Raw genomic sequence first — 13951 nt, 5'->3', positions numbered from 1 at the left:
GGATCTTTTATTACGGTTTGAGTTTGGAGGCATTCACAGAAAAGCCTGTTCCACGCTGCTCTGTGGGGCGTTGTGCAGTCAAGATAATCTTTTTCCTCAGGAAAGAGTCTTGATTTGAAAGATGTGAGTGCAGGTAGTGGAGAGTGTTGTTGTTCAGGGCCCACAGGAGAAAATGTTTTGGGTTTCAGTACATAAACTTATTTTTATGGGACATACAGCACCACTGTCGACTTAAGAGCATAAAAAACTACAGTCATGAGCCCGAGTCAGTCAGACGAGGTAATTTGAAACTGATATAATGCAAACTGAATAATGAAACGGGGAAAAAAGCAGCACATAAAATAAACCAATTTCATCTTATATCGCTACAGACATTTTACAATGCTGATTACATAATAAAGAATATCATGTGCATGGGGTCCTTTAAAATGAACTCAAATACTGCATTAAAACAGTGAATGCATTTCATTTATCAACCATAATAGCAGATTATGTGCAAACAGACAAGAAATTATACTTAATGCAGCAGTGCAGAATTTATGTCTCTCCCTTCTGGCAGTGAGACTAATTACACAAACACTGTTGACGTCGCGCCATAGGCTCTGCCATACTCCAAGATGCTCTGGACTACTCCATAGCTATGGCTGCCCCTCGCCCCTTTAGCTCTGACAAACCAATTGCTATTGGTTGACATAAAATGCATCACCACCGGTGTTCCAGCACGGAAATGTTGCCGTAAACACCAGATTGAAAAACTCTGATACACTGCCAAATACCGAGAGATTTACCTGGAGATGATAAGCCGAATCAGCATTGTGCGAACCTCTTAATGTAACAGATGTTTATTTATATGGAAAAGTCCCACAGTCCAGCTTTAAACTGGAAAAAAGAGACATTTTCCAAGATATGACTGGCTCTGCTTTCTCTGCAGAAACGCTTCTTTGCGATATTTGAAACTTCTTTTTATCATCAGATGGGAATCAGGTGGGCGGCAGGAAGATGTAACCGCCTCCTTTGTGTAATGTAAATGTCACAAACCAGTTGGAGAAAAAGAATATGCCAGCACATGCAGGTAATTTGAAACTGGAGGCAATAAAATACAAAGAAAAGTAGCTCTAATAATACAATACACAGCACTTTATGTAATGAATATGACAAGTTCCGCTTCAAATACTATGCAGCAACTGACTACATGGTAAAGAAATGAAACTATAAAGCAGTATTGATTAGATGCTTATGATCTTGGAATTTAAATGTGCAGTATGTAATTCAGACGCCCCCACAGGCTTCGTGACGTGGAATAATGTGAAACAAGCGGTTCTGTTGTTATAACAGCAGGGCCGCCTTCCCCCAGAAAACACTTACATGTTGATGAGGGTCAGAGGCTAAGGAACCATACAAAATACATTTTTTTTTTTTATAATGTGTGTGTGTGTGTGTCTGTATGTGTGTGTCCAAACGATTCCAGACAAGACAATGGTAGATTAATTGTTTCCCCCCGAAAGTCCTCTCTTGGTAGAAGACCAATAATGAGTGTGATTAAAGACTTGTGGACTTGTTAATTACCCCTCTGTAATATCCAGACAGTGAAAAACTGCCTCTACCTGCAGTCTGAAAACTTCTCTGCCTTTCATCACTCAGAGGCTGCGAGCGTGGGCGTGTATTCTCAGGGCCCAATTCGTGACCTTTAAGTACAGTAATGATCTGTGATGAACCATGAAGCACTACCCACATGCCGGCTCTATCCTTAACCTGTGATTTACAGCCGCGGCACAGCAGACGGGAGTGGAGATGCAAACAGCAGTATTTACACTCGCAGAGGCAGGTGTGCTGTCAGTCGGACAGCTGAAGGAGTCACGGCAGGCCAGAGGGCGAAGGGGACGTGACTGATGATTGAGTTGGCCGGGCTGACAGCTGGCGCCACGGCTGAATGGAAACAGCTTGTTCCTAAATCAACAGCCATCATTGATTGATAGGATTTTATTGGCATTGTGCATGAGGATCATTTAAAATTACAGTCATGCTGTTTTATTTATTTTATTTGGATGTTTAATTGGTTTATTTAAGATGGCTGCAGCCTACACATACCGTACAGCCCCACCCCTCAGAAGACTGTGAGCAGACAGTAGAAATAGTCTCAGCACTGTTTTACTTCAAATCCTAATCCCCCAAAAAGATGGGATGCTGCGTAAAACGTAATTAAAAACAGAGTGCAATCATTTGCAAACAAACTGTGTTTACAGATAACAGTTTTATGAAGTGTTCCTGAGCCCGTGCAGTAATCTCCTTTATACATCCATCCATCCTCGCTTGACTGAGCCTTTCCAGGATGCCCCATTCATACCCAATCATGATACTATCACCTGTTACCAATGAACCTGTTTACCTGTGGAATGTTCCAATCAGGTGTCTCTGGAGCACCTTTAGTTGCTCCTGTCCCAACTTGTTTGAAACGTGTTGCTGCATCAGATTCAGAATAAGCAGATATTTACAAAAATCAAAGAAGCTGATGAGGTAAAACATGAAATACGTTGTCTTTGTACTGTTTTCAATTGAATATATGTCAAAAGGGATTAGCACATTAGCACACCCTGTTTCAGTGCAGCTCTGCGACGGCTGCAAGGAGAGTGACGTGCATGCATTGTTTACTTATCAATCCTTTGGTAATCTGAATCAAATGAGGGAATGGTGGACTACACCACTACTGATGGAGACTACTCTATACAGAACTATTTACTGAATGGAAATATCTTGCATGTAAAATTCATCAGTTAAAGGGGTTAAAACACTGAAATCAACCTCAAGTGTGATTGTCCTCAGCTGTTAAAGTCCCCAAATTCTGAGCAGAAATGCTGTAGAGCTGACCTCAGTGTCCTCATGATAACTAATGCTCTGCTGAGACAGTGCCAAGTATAAAATACATTAAATTCTGTATGTGAAAAGGTCAGATTTTATATGCTGGCAGTCAGTACATAATGTTGACTATTAGAAGTCAAATCCAAAAATGTGGGTTGTTGATCAAAGGTTCTATATATGAGATTTTGAACAGTAATATAGCAGCAAACAACCATGAGTGATTTTTTGTGACTTGGACTGCAGGATCATTTGTGTTTATTTGCCCCAGGCAGAATACTTTATTGTACATTAGCCATAAGCTCGCAAGCAACAGCACAGAAGGTGCGTGTGTGTCTGTGTGTCTCAGTTCAGCCTCTGACTGAACTCACCACAGTTCTTTCTGTTATTTCCTTCTCTCTGCTTTTTCCTCTCTCCTCACTGTACATTCATGAAGTAAAGTACATTTCCCCTCCAGTCAGTAGTCAATATGGACGAACAGAGACTAATTACATTATAACACCCAACAGTGAATGAAGCACCTCTGCGGCTCGATGCTGCAGACAGTTTGAGCGGTGAAGATAAATCCACTTTTTAATCCCAAAGCTTTCAAAAGTAAAATGTGAGCTCTCCTCCTGCTGGTAAACAGCTCTGGATCAGAGCGGGATCTGGCATTGCTCCTTGTGTTTATGAAGCTCCGGCTCTGTGTTGGCTCTCTCCTCCAGAGCTCCCCCGGATGCTCAGCGGCTGTTTGGCGGTGAGCGGTCTCCACCTGGTCATCCCCATACAAAACTCAGCAAAACCCCAGAAAATTAGAATTAAATCTAAGTTGCGAGCAGAGTTGGTGATTGATGGAAAGTCAAACCAAGAAACCAAGATGGTTTTGGTGAGTTTTATGTAGTTTCTATTGAGTTTGAAAGAAGCATGTTTTACACTGATCCACAAGGTAAAATTACTGATTTTGTGAATGGAGTCTGGTGGCTAGTTGGGGGGAGGCGTGGCTGACACACCCATTTGTGTGAGATGCTGGTGCTCTAGTACGACATCTAGTGGCAGTGAATGTCGTACATAGTACCTTTAATAAACAAACATTAAACACACCACTTCAAAAGCAAAAAGAACCAAACAGCTGACTCTCTGACGCAGTTTAGGCCTTGACCACATCCATATGGACATTTCTCAACATTTTCTCTGCATTTGCGCCTCTCGTTCATGCACAAACAACTTTTTAGGTCATAAAAGTGCTGATACGTTTTTTTTTTTTTTTAAATGTGCAGATTTTTCACTTTGGCACATTTGGGTAAACGATGACGTTCGCACTGCTTGGATGTGCGCCAGAAAGGCATAAATAAGGTTCTGTGGTATTTGAGATATCACTGCTGTAACCATATCGCCACATACTGGCCTCCTTTCTTGTTTGAGCATTTAGAATCATTTTTGCATTCCCACATGTACGAAGATATTTGGTAAAATGAAGGTCATGTTGATAGATTTTTTTTTTAATTAAGGGGGAAATATCAGTTTTTAAAAATCTGTATATATGCAGTCAAGGCCTTAATGTGGAAATTAAAAGGATTATTTGTTGCAAAGCTGATGTTCTGCTTTGCATTAGAGTGCACAGGTGTTCATGACATTATTTTCATCCCCTGTAGCGTTATTGTGCTGCCTGCACGCTGGAGAAAACCCTCAGAGATGCATTTATTCAAAAACATGGTGGATAATGGTGTGCTGCCTGGCATTGTTGGTTTTAAGTGGCTGTGTGAGGCTTTCTGCTCTGCTGTTTGGACGGTGGAGAGAGAGCAGCTGATAATGATGGGTTATCAAACAAAACTGTGCTGGCCTTTGTTAGGTGTCCTCCTCTCTCTCTCTCTCTCTCTCCTTCACTTCCTTTTCAGTGTTCATAGACAGGACTGATGGCCATGACTGTCAACTGAGCGGGTCAGGGATTCAGACTTTTATATTCTCTATCCGCAGTCTCCTTCATAAGAAAACCTTTCCTGCTGTTTTTTAAAGGAAAATATTTGCCTTTTTAATAACTGCATGGCAGCACCGGCCTACGAGTTCATTATAAAGCCTAATTTGTGTCTTTTTCTAATAAAATAAACACAAGGCCTGGAGTAAAAGCTATTAAAAGAGGAATTGCCCTGTGAGAAATTTGCTGAATGTTTATTTATGTTTCTCCTACAGAAAGATGTCAGACACCCAGTGATCACTGGGGGGAGCTAGCATGCAGTTGAAGGCTTTCACGCTGTTTATTGACAGTTAAATAAATGACTGTTTGTCGGTCCCCACGACAGAAATATATTTTAAAAAAGACATCTTCAGTAACACTGTACATTCATTGCTTGGTGCAACAAGCTTGTTTAAGGACCTTGGAAGGTAGGATTTATTTGACAGGTGCTGCCCAGAGATGCTGTCTCAGGCAGCACATAAAGCGCTAAATGATAAAATGGAATAGAAATGAAAAAGATGTCAATTAGCTCATAAAAATGTTGCTTAAAGGAGAGTGTGTGTTGTAAAAACAAAGGCTCTGCTGGCACGCTCTGACCCCTCATGGCTGCATTTTCTTTTGCTTCTCCAATTAAGCCTGATTGTCTGCCGTTTCTTTGGAGGGTAATTGTTGCGAGAAACCTACGTACATCGTGTTGCGATGATCAATCTTTGTACCCCTCGCTGAGTTTAGGTTTCTTCTGGTGTTTATTGGAGCCTGGCTGGTCTCTTTAGCTCTCTCCATGTTCTCTTTTTGTTGAATGCAGTGTTTATCTTGTAAGCGCTTGCCTTGTTGCCTTTCACTTCTCGTGAAACTTTGTTCACATGTTTGTGCAGCAAATTGTCAGGAGTGAGGTGAGTTTAATCTGCCGCTGTGGAAAGCACATTAGCACGAGTGGAAACAGATAATGGGGAGAGGAGAGAGACTGTCACACATTTGAGGATTAAACTGTAATCTTAAACTGTGAAATTTGTTTAATTCAGTGCTGTTTTCCTATTTAATGCACTATCTATGCAAAACAGACCCAATTACACATGCTTTTTGTCTGAATTCGATTATTTGAATGTAGTCTGGTGAAAGGTAAACAGTCTCTCAGCTCATGTGTCAGTGGAGCTGTCCACAGCAGTGGTGCTGAAATGAGTCTTGGCAGCGAGTTGGTCTCGCAGCTCCCTCAGGCCATGTGTGGAGCCGCACAGTGACAGCAGTGCCAAATGTTGTGTTTGGTGCGGCGTATGGCCTTTTAAAGTCGACTCATTCCGCCACCGATATTTGGGAGTTTCATCTGCAACATTAGGAAATGTTAGCTTTGCATGTAATTTCCTCTTAATATTTTTTGGCTGTATTTATTCTGCATGTGTTTGTTTAGTTTCTTTCTTTTTATATATATATATATACTGATCCTGCAAGGCACCAGTGATGAAGGCCAGAATTAGGCTGACTAGAGTCTTATTATTAATTATTTATTATTGCAATTGTGCTCAGTCATGGACTTGTACAGTATTTTTCTGTTGCTTGCATTTAATGTGCTTTTTCTCTCTGGTACCAGTTTGATACCGCTGCTCTCTTTTCCCCAGATTTGAAATCGTATACCTCACTGCAGAGAAGATGTGATAAGACACAACTTTATTTATCCTGGGGGAAATTATTGTGCAGCAGTTGCAGTGCAAAGTAGGAAACTGTGCAAATATCAAGAGTGCAAAATCCAAAATATACACAATGCCGAAAATATCAACAAGGTTAACATTAAAGGTTGTAAGTGGGAACTGATTTGGATGAGGATTTTTTTTGTGTGTGTAAGTCACCATGAGAACAGGGATTGCTGTGACAATAAAAGGCAGCATCCCATAATCACTAAATGAATATACAGTGACTGATGGTGGAAACTCTTAATAAGGTCTGGTATTGGAGGGCTTCTGTGGTTAAGTTATGTCTGTATGCCACTGCTTTTAAATTTAATTCAAATGGTGAGAAACATGTATTTCTTTTAATTAAGGCAACCTGCAAGAGTTCATTCATGGAGGATGATAAAACTACACTGCTCACATACACTCATAACAAGTGGCTCCTTGAAGATTTTAATGTGAACAAATCAAAAACAGGGGAACAAAATCCCCCAAAATGTAATTAGAATCATTTTTTTTTTTCCCCAAGTGTCACTTGAAGTGATAACATAACAGCTACTGTTTTCCTGATCTGGCAGCACTTCATGTCTTCTTATTCATAATTTCCAAGTAAGTAATGAACGGAGGCGTAATCTGAGAGCGAGATAAGTTTAATTTCCTGGAGCAATCAATAATGATTTACTGCATCATTTATTATGATCATGATACGCTCTTATGATTTTAAGATAAACGGACAATTTCACTCTGAAGTTTAGAGTTTGCTGTTTGTTCCTGTTAATTTATAGATCCACAAATTGCTGAGAGAGAATGCACCATCACCGTAACAATAATTACCCCTTAATATGATAATAGAGGCACTGCTACGCATTACACTGAAGACATTACTGTAACAAGGGAATCTTTCTGTCATGCTGATCCCAAACACATCCTCCTCTCCGCCGGTGACTCATATCACGGGCTTTCTTTTCTTTCTTTCTCATCTGAGGCTGTTCAGTTCCTTTTCCTCCAACAGATGACTGGTTCAAAAGGGCAGGAGCTCTGCAGAGACTGTGCATGACTTCTGAAGAAACACTCTCTCCAGAACCACAGCGCTGTGTGTGTATGTGTGTGTCTGTGCAGCACAAATAGGCAGACAAGCTGTGCTAACAAGAGTGTGGATTGTGTGTGCACAGAGATGTGACACACGGTGAGAGAGTTACAGCTCAAACAATGTTTTGGTAGGAAATGGAACTATTTCTGCTCTATGTGGGAGGACGGTAGCACTGCTTCTCAAGAGCCAGGCCAGCAGCAACCCTTTGTTTTATTGGCAGACATTGCAGCAGCACTGGCATACAATGTAGTGGAGTAAATATGATTTTTATGGGTACAGACTCACGATGCAAACCTTTTCTCTCCTACTCCTCAAGTTGCAACACAGAACACTGATGGTCATGAATGTACTTTATTTAAAGCAAGATGTGACTCCCCTGTGAAAAGAGCTGCATTGATACCTGAAAGTATTTTGGTTTTACTTGCATTGATTCCTGTTTCCATTTCCTGTGTAATGGACTTGCCAGTAATGAGTGCCCACGGTGATCTGATCCAAACTGACAGGTCTCCATATTATCAGTTGCTGCAAGCTCAGAGCTGTGCAGTGGGAAGTGGAGCCTGGTGGGACTAAATATAGGTCCAGGTGGAAGGACAAAACCTTGAGCTCTCCTTTATATGGGGGTGGATGGAGGGGGGCAGCAGAAGCGGAAATGGTAAAGCTTTGCAGTTTTAGAGAAGTCTGAGAAGACTTTTGCACCACCTGGAGCATCTATGTTTTGCTTGATTCTCCATTCAGGTCTGGCTTTTGAAGTTCCGCGTTGCTGTAAAAACGTCATTTTGAAGATAACGATGCAAAGAAAATAACTCGACGGCCGCCTGATGTGCTGTTAAATCTGACATTTGTTTTCACTGCTGATTGGATATCTAATCCTCCAGTGTGTGCCACCTAAATGGCGCAAATTGGTGTCTAAAAATCCGTTAAGCTTCGAGTTTTGGGAGCCCATGGAGCTGTGGGTGATGCCACTCTGAAAGGCAAACTGAACCTCCCACATCGCAGCGGTCCTCAGTTTCCTGCACATCAGCTGGAAACTGCCTGCGCTGTCTGCACCCACGGTCTCTCCATTGTTTCAGCAAATTACTGGATATCCTTGAACACATTGTGCGTCTCTCTCTCTCTCTCTCTCTCTCTCTCTCTCTCTCCCTCGCTCTCTCCCTCCCTCTCTCTCTCGGGCTGCGTCTCTCTCCGCTTCATTATTCTGCACCTGTCAGCAGCGGCGCGCGCTCCTCTTCCTCTCTTTCCTCTGCTTCCTCTTTATTCACCGTCATGACTTCTGCTAAAGATGCGAACGGGCCGGTGAAAGCGGCTCAGCAACAGGATCAGGTAGGACTTCAGACGAGCTGTTCCCGTCTGTCTTCACGTTGTCATGTTTGTGCGGTGTCTCTGGTAAACGAGCGGTGGGAGCCGCGGCCGAAACAGCTGATTTTAACAAGATAATGTTGGATAGAGCTGGATTTCCATTTGAGCATGTTCAGCCGCTTAACTTTTAGGAGTTCTTGTGTAGAAATGGTGAAGTGCTGCGGCGTGAATGTATGCAACAACTTCCAAACTTCTGCCTAAATATTTAATGAACCATTGTAACCTCAGCCCACAGGTGTGAGCGTCTATACCGTAACAAGTGGTGTCCTGTTTGCATGAGTGTTTGGCTTTGTGGAAACTCTTGTCCTCTGTTGATTGTTTGTTTGTCTGTTTTTTACGGACAAAATCTCATTTTTTTTTTGGGGGGGGGGGGGGGGGGGGGGGGTTCTGAACCAAACGTAAAAGTTTGCGCAGCCAAAAGAAAAAAAGAGCAGAGGAGAGAGAAAGCCAAGAGAGTGGGTGTTAATTGCTTCTGTATTGTTCTGTCAACTCATTGAGTTTAAATTGTGCTCTGTATGAGGCCACAGGGAACACTGCGAAGTGATGTAATGGCAGTGTAGACACAGGATCCACTTCTGGCTTTACATAACTGAGCTCCTGGCAGTGATATCATAATTTAGGCTGAAAGGTGCTTCACAGAAATAAACTCCTGTTTGCTCACATGAAGTGAGAACATCTTGACAGTAAATCTGGTTGCGTAACAGTTGTTGATTGTTGAGTATTTGGCTGTCATGGTGCACTTTGTAAGGCCACGCTGAATATGTAAGTTTTTTTTTATTATTATTAGTTGAGGTGAAGGCTCTTCACCATGCTTGACTGTTGCATGGGCAGGATATCATTAAGTTTGTCAAAGTAGGAAAGGTTTTGCCAATTCAAGAACCTCACCTTACGGCCTTGTTTCACCGTGCGCTTTCTCTACTGCATGCACATCTGTCTCTTGTGTCTTGAATGCAGTCTGCACTTTTGAATATTTTAAGTGTGAAGTGTTTATTTTTTGCGTCCTATTCATACATTTATGAAACCGGGAGTGCACAGTCGACAGCAGAACAGCGGATCCGTAGCCGTGTACAGATCAGAAAAAGAAAGGGGGAGCATGAGCTCTTTTGAAGGTTGAGGGGAAATCGGATGTCAGACTTGAAAAGGAAGCTCACAGAGACTGAATGCACATATGCTCATCTGCACGTTAGCGCAACAACATAACGCACAATTATCAGTATGCATATGCAGCGGTTATCTTACCTTTGCCCATGAAAAGGAAGAATGTATCTTTAACCGCTCAGAGTGATTTTCACACGGCCTTGACTTATTTTCTTTTCTCAATATGCACAGTTTATACAAACGCCATTTCCTGTTGGATGGGGAGCTTGGAAAATATACTCCCCCATCACAACCTCGGCAATGACCTTGCTTGTTGGTAATATCAGTTTCAAATACAAGCCTGTGCATCTGCTTCTTAAACGATGTGGAGAGACAGGCAGAGAGACGAAGATATCACAGCACAGGAAGCAACTAAAGAAGCACGTCTGAGAATTGAACTCCAGCCCCCTGGACTGCAACATCACTGCTGCTGACAGTGGAGGTTTTAATGGAGTTAGGCAATGTGTTGCACTTGGCTCTTTATCCAGCTTGAATCTGAAGATTTAAGTGAATAAATTCAAGCTATCTCATCTTCTTCTCCATTAAGAAACGCTGCTGTCTTCATTATAGGGCAGTCATTACAGGTTCTGGAAATGCACCATGTTCTTTATCTGATACACCATCACTGTCACTTTCTTTTGTTGAGCTGCTGCTTCTATCAGCCCGCGCATTGCTGCTGATTGTGATGCTTTAAAGGCACACAGAAGGTGCCACCGCACAATGTTTTGCTGCTCTTATCCTATTGGTTTGCTCATGATCATTATCGTACTCGCTTCTTTTGAACTTCGTGCCAATGTCTTGTTCAAGGGAGCAATAAGGTAACAGCAGGGAGGTCATATTGTCATTTAAAAAGTAAAGCACTTGCCCAAAGGTGACTCATGCAGTTAGAAAATGGAAGGGATTTATAGACCTACAGCACATCCAACGTTGAAAAAAAAATCCTGCTGTGCTTAAATTCAATTTGAATGTTTTTGTGATTTCCCCCCCTAACATTTTCATCATGCTGTATTTGGTCCACACATAATTATTCTGGAAGGATGATAGGTCTGTTATCGTTCCTCCAACTGAAAATTGATTTAATTTTCAAGGACATTTTCGGGGGGGAAACATTCAAGTTAGAGGAAAAAGGGAGAGAAAAAAGTAGAGACGCTTACTTCCAGCTGATCCATTCTTGAATGATTTCGACTTCAGTCGTGTTGTTGTGCGCCACACTTCTCCTGGTGATTAAAAGATACTGTGTCAGTTTTGTCCAGAGGCAGGTGGTAATTCATTTCCTCTGAGAAAACACTTCTTTCGCTCAGTCTTGCCTTTTTGCCGTTGATAGAGTCAGCAGGAGTTAACGCTGCCTGATTTTTACTTTCCTCATCTATCTCCAGGTTTTATAGTGCGGCATATTATTAATTCTTACAAAGACCAATGAAAAGCTGCACAAAGCCCACAACATGTCTGCTGACAGCTACACGTTTTGTCTTCTTTTTTTGACTTACATTCCGGCTTTTATGGATCTCTTCCTGCAGAGCTCTGAAGGATGCACTCAAGTTTTTATTTATTCTACACAGATTGAGATGGATTTCCTCCCCATATATTTTGTGGATTACTAACTTCAGGAGGGGTCACCCAGGAAATCAACACACATTCAAATATGGCAACAAAGTACAGGAAATACACTAAGCCACAACCATGCTCACCATTTTAGTCCAGTGTTTGCATGCTAGCATTCGATAATTAGCACTAAACATAAGCTGATGGGAATGTCATTAAGTTTGCAGAAACACACACAGAATGTGTAAATAAGAACTTACAGTACAACACAAATAAAGACGCAAACAAAGCAGGATCCTCTGTTTTGATATTACAAATATTAACCTGTAATGTTCAGCAATTACAGCAGAGAGACAACAAAAACAATTTGATACGTGATCAGAAAGCACGACGCAAAACAACAAAAAAACACCACTCATTATTTTCCATCTTGGCATGAGAACTAAATGTTTTCCAAAGCCAGTTCCTCATTTGTGCAGCACTTCTGTCATCCAACATTTAGCAGCAGGTGGGAGTGAAGACTTTATCTTATCCAAAACAGGAGCAAGTTTGAAAAGCTTGAAATCTCACTGTCTCATGTCGAGACCATTGAGTCGCTGGCTTCAACATTAACCCCAAGAGACTGAATCAAACCTTCTTATGCTATTCTGTCAAATGCTAAATAACTGTTAAATCGAATATTGTATTTAACATTTGCTGCCTTGGCAGGCACACACACGCACGCGCACACACACAAACTTTGAAGGTATAGAATAGCTCCTTGAGAGTGCCTCCCACTCCAGTCTGGTATGTTTCTGCTCTGACAGTAAGACGAATGCAGCCCTTTATTTTTTTATTTTTAAATGCGACGCACTGACCGGGTGTAATTTAATTTAGGATTGTCAGCATGCAGGATGCTGTGGCCGACTGAAAGAATTTAAGTGTCTGAGCCATGGAAGAGAAAAATCATCTCATCGGATATTGAATAATTTATTCCCAGGTGAAATCAGATAATAGCATAAAAGGCAACAGCCTAAATCATTTAATGTGGCTTTGACTTGTTGTGAAAGAACAACACAATGCACTTGTCAACTTACCATACTAATATATCAATATGTTGGTGGTGCCAAAGTAATGCTACTGCAACCACCACTGCTACCACCACCACTTTTAGTACTATTACTTGTGCTACTACTATTAATTCTAGTACATGTTTAGTACATGTTTCAGTCAATAGTGTGAGAGGAGGTGCGAGTTTTAGCATCTTTCAGCTCATTGTTTTGCCTTTACGGCCTTCACTGTTGTACTTTACTCTCACTGTTCTCATTATACTTCCTTCTGGCAGCAGCAGCAGCAGGCAGCTGTTTCAGTGAAGAATAGTTTGATAAACCCACTGTACGCTAACTCACCACCAAACAGCACACAGATAAGGTTCGCGGTTAGCTGGAAAACATAGTGGAGCATTAAGCAGATGAGAAGAGTTTTCCCTCAGGAGTTGGTGGAGACCAAAAACAGCTACAAAAACTCTGCAGACTCTTTGCTACTGATGATGCTGTAATTTTGCTGTATTGCAGTTGATATTAATGTTCCTTCACTCTTTCATTCCTCTTCTGTTGGACAACTGTACAGGACACCAGTGGATGAGCTTTAGCATCGTGTAACATTATTCTCAACTTACACATCAGATGAGTAACAGGAGCTAAACCGTCTGTCTCGTCTCTTCTTCTGTGTCTTTTCCCTCTTTCTTCAGTTCCTCCACTGCAGCAAACGACTTTTACAGAGAGTAAATGCCACAGTATGACATCCCATTTGCCATCTTACAGATTTTTCCTCAGTGTTTTCAGTCAAACAAGTTGATCTGTGTGATTTAGTTGACAGTAACACAAAGTCTGCAGACGTGGCTTGATTCATGCACGTCCTCAACTCTCAATTTTGTCCTTCCTTCTACTTATCAGAGCTGATGTTTTAGCAACAAGAATGCCCTCGGGCTACAATAGCTCATCTAAACAACATCTAGTTTTCTTTGTCTCACCTCTGTTTATTGTAACCCACAAACTCCACATTTTCCGAAGCGGACAGACAAAGACAGGTTCATGCCCTACTATCCATGAACCAAAAGCCAGCTGGCATGAATTCTTAATCTCGCCCATGAATGGCCATAATTTATTGATGCTGTTCCAGAGGAAAAGTTTACCCCCATGTCCAAAGCCCCCCCCCAGCTCCACTTCTTGAGTTTGACTGTTGTCAGACAGCGACTACATTACAGTGGACTGACGTATCACGTGTCAAGTGTCCAATGTCTTCAGACCGCTGCAGTTTGCTTTCGTTTCACATGTCTACATTCCCTCGTGTCACGTTTGAGTGTCTTGTTTTCAGACTACGGAGTTCATTTCGTGAGCCCCC

General features: G+C 41.7%; 1 protein-coding gene across 2 annotated transcripts in view; it reads left to right on the top strand.

Annotated features, from left to right (window-relative positions):
- The window catches only part of LOC143329410 (A-type potassium channel modulatory protein DPP6-like), a 58262-nt gene that overhangs the window by 16512 nt on the left and 27799 nt on the right, over positions 1-13951 (top strand). Inside the window, exon 1 of one of the 2 annotated variants that reach the window (XM_076745274.1) lies at positions 8604-8854. The exons of the other annotated variant lie outside the window; for it this stretch is intronic. Within the exon in view, the coding sequence (XP_076601389.1) occupies positions 8798-8854 (57 nt within the window). The 5' untranslated portion in view covers positions 8604-8797. Of the gene's footprint in view, positions 1-8603; positions 8855-13951 lie in introns of those variants that run through there. 2 annotated transcript variants of the gene reach the window in all.

The sequence above is a fragment of the Chaetodon auriga genome, chromosome 12, assembly GCF_051107435.1.
Source record: "Chaetodon auriga isolate fChaAug3 chromosome 12, fChaAug3.hap1, whole genome shotgun sequence".
Lineage (NCBI taxonomy): Eukaryota > Metazoa > Chordata > Actinopteri > Chaetodontiformes > Chaetodontidae > Chaetodon > Chaetodon auriga.
Note: the sequence above shows the minus strand (reverse complement) of the source record. Positions and strands in the feature narration are given on the sequence as shown.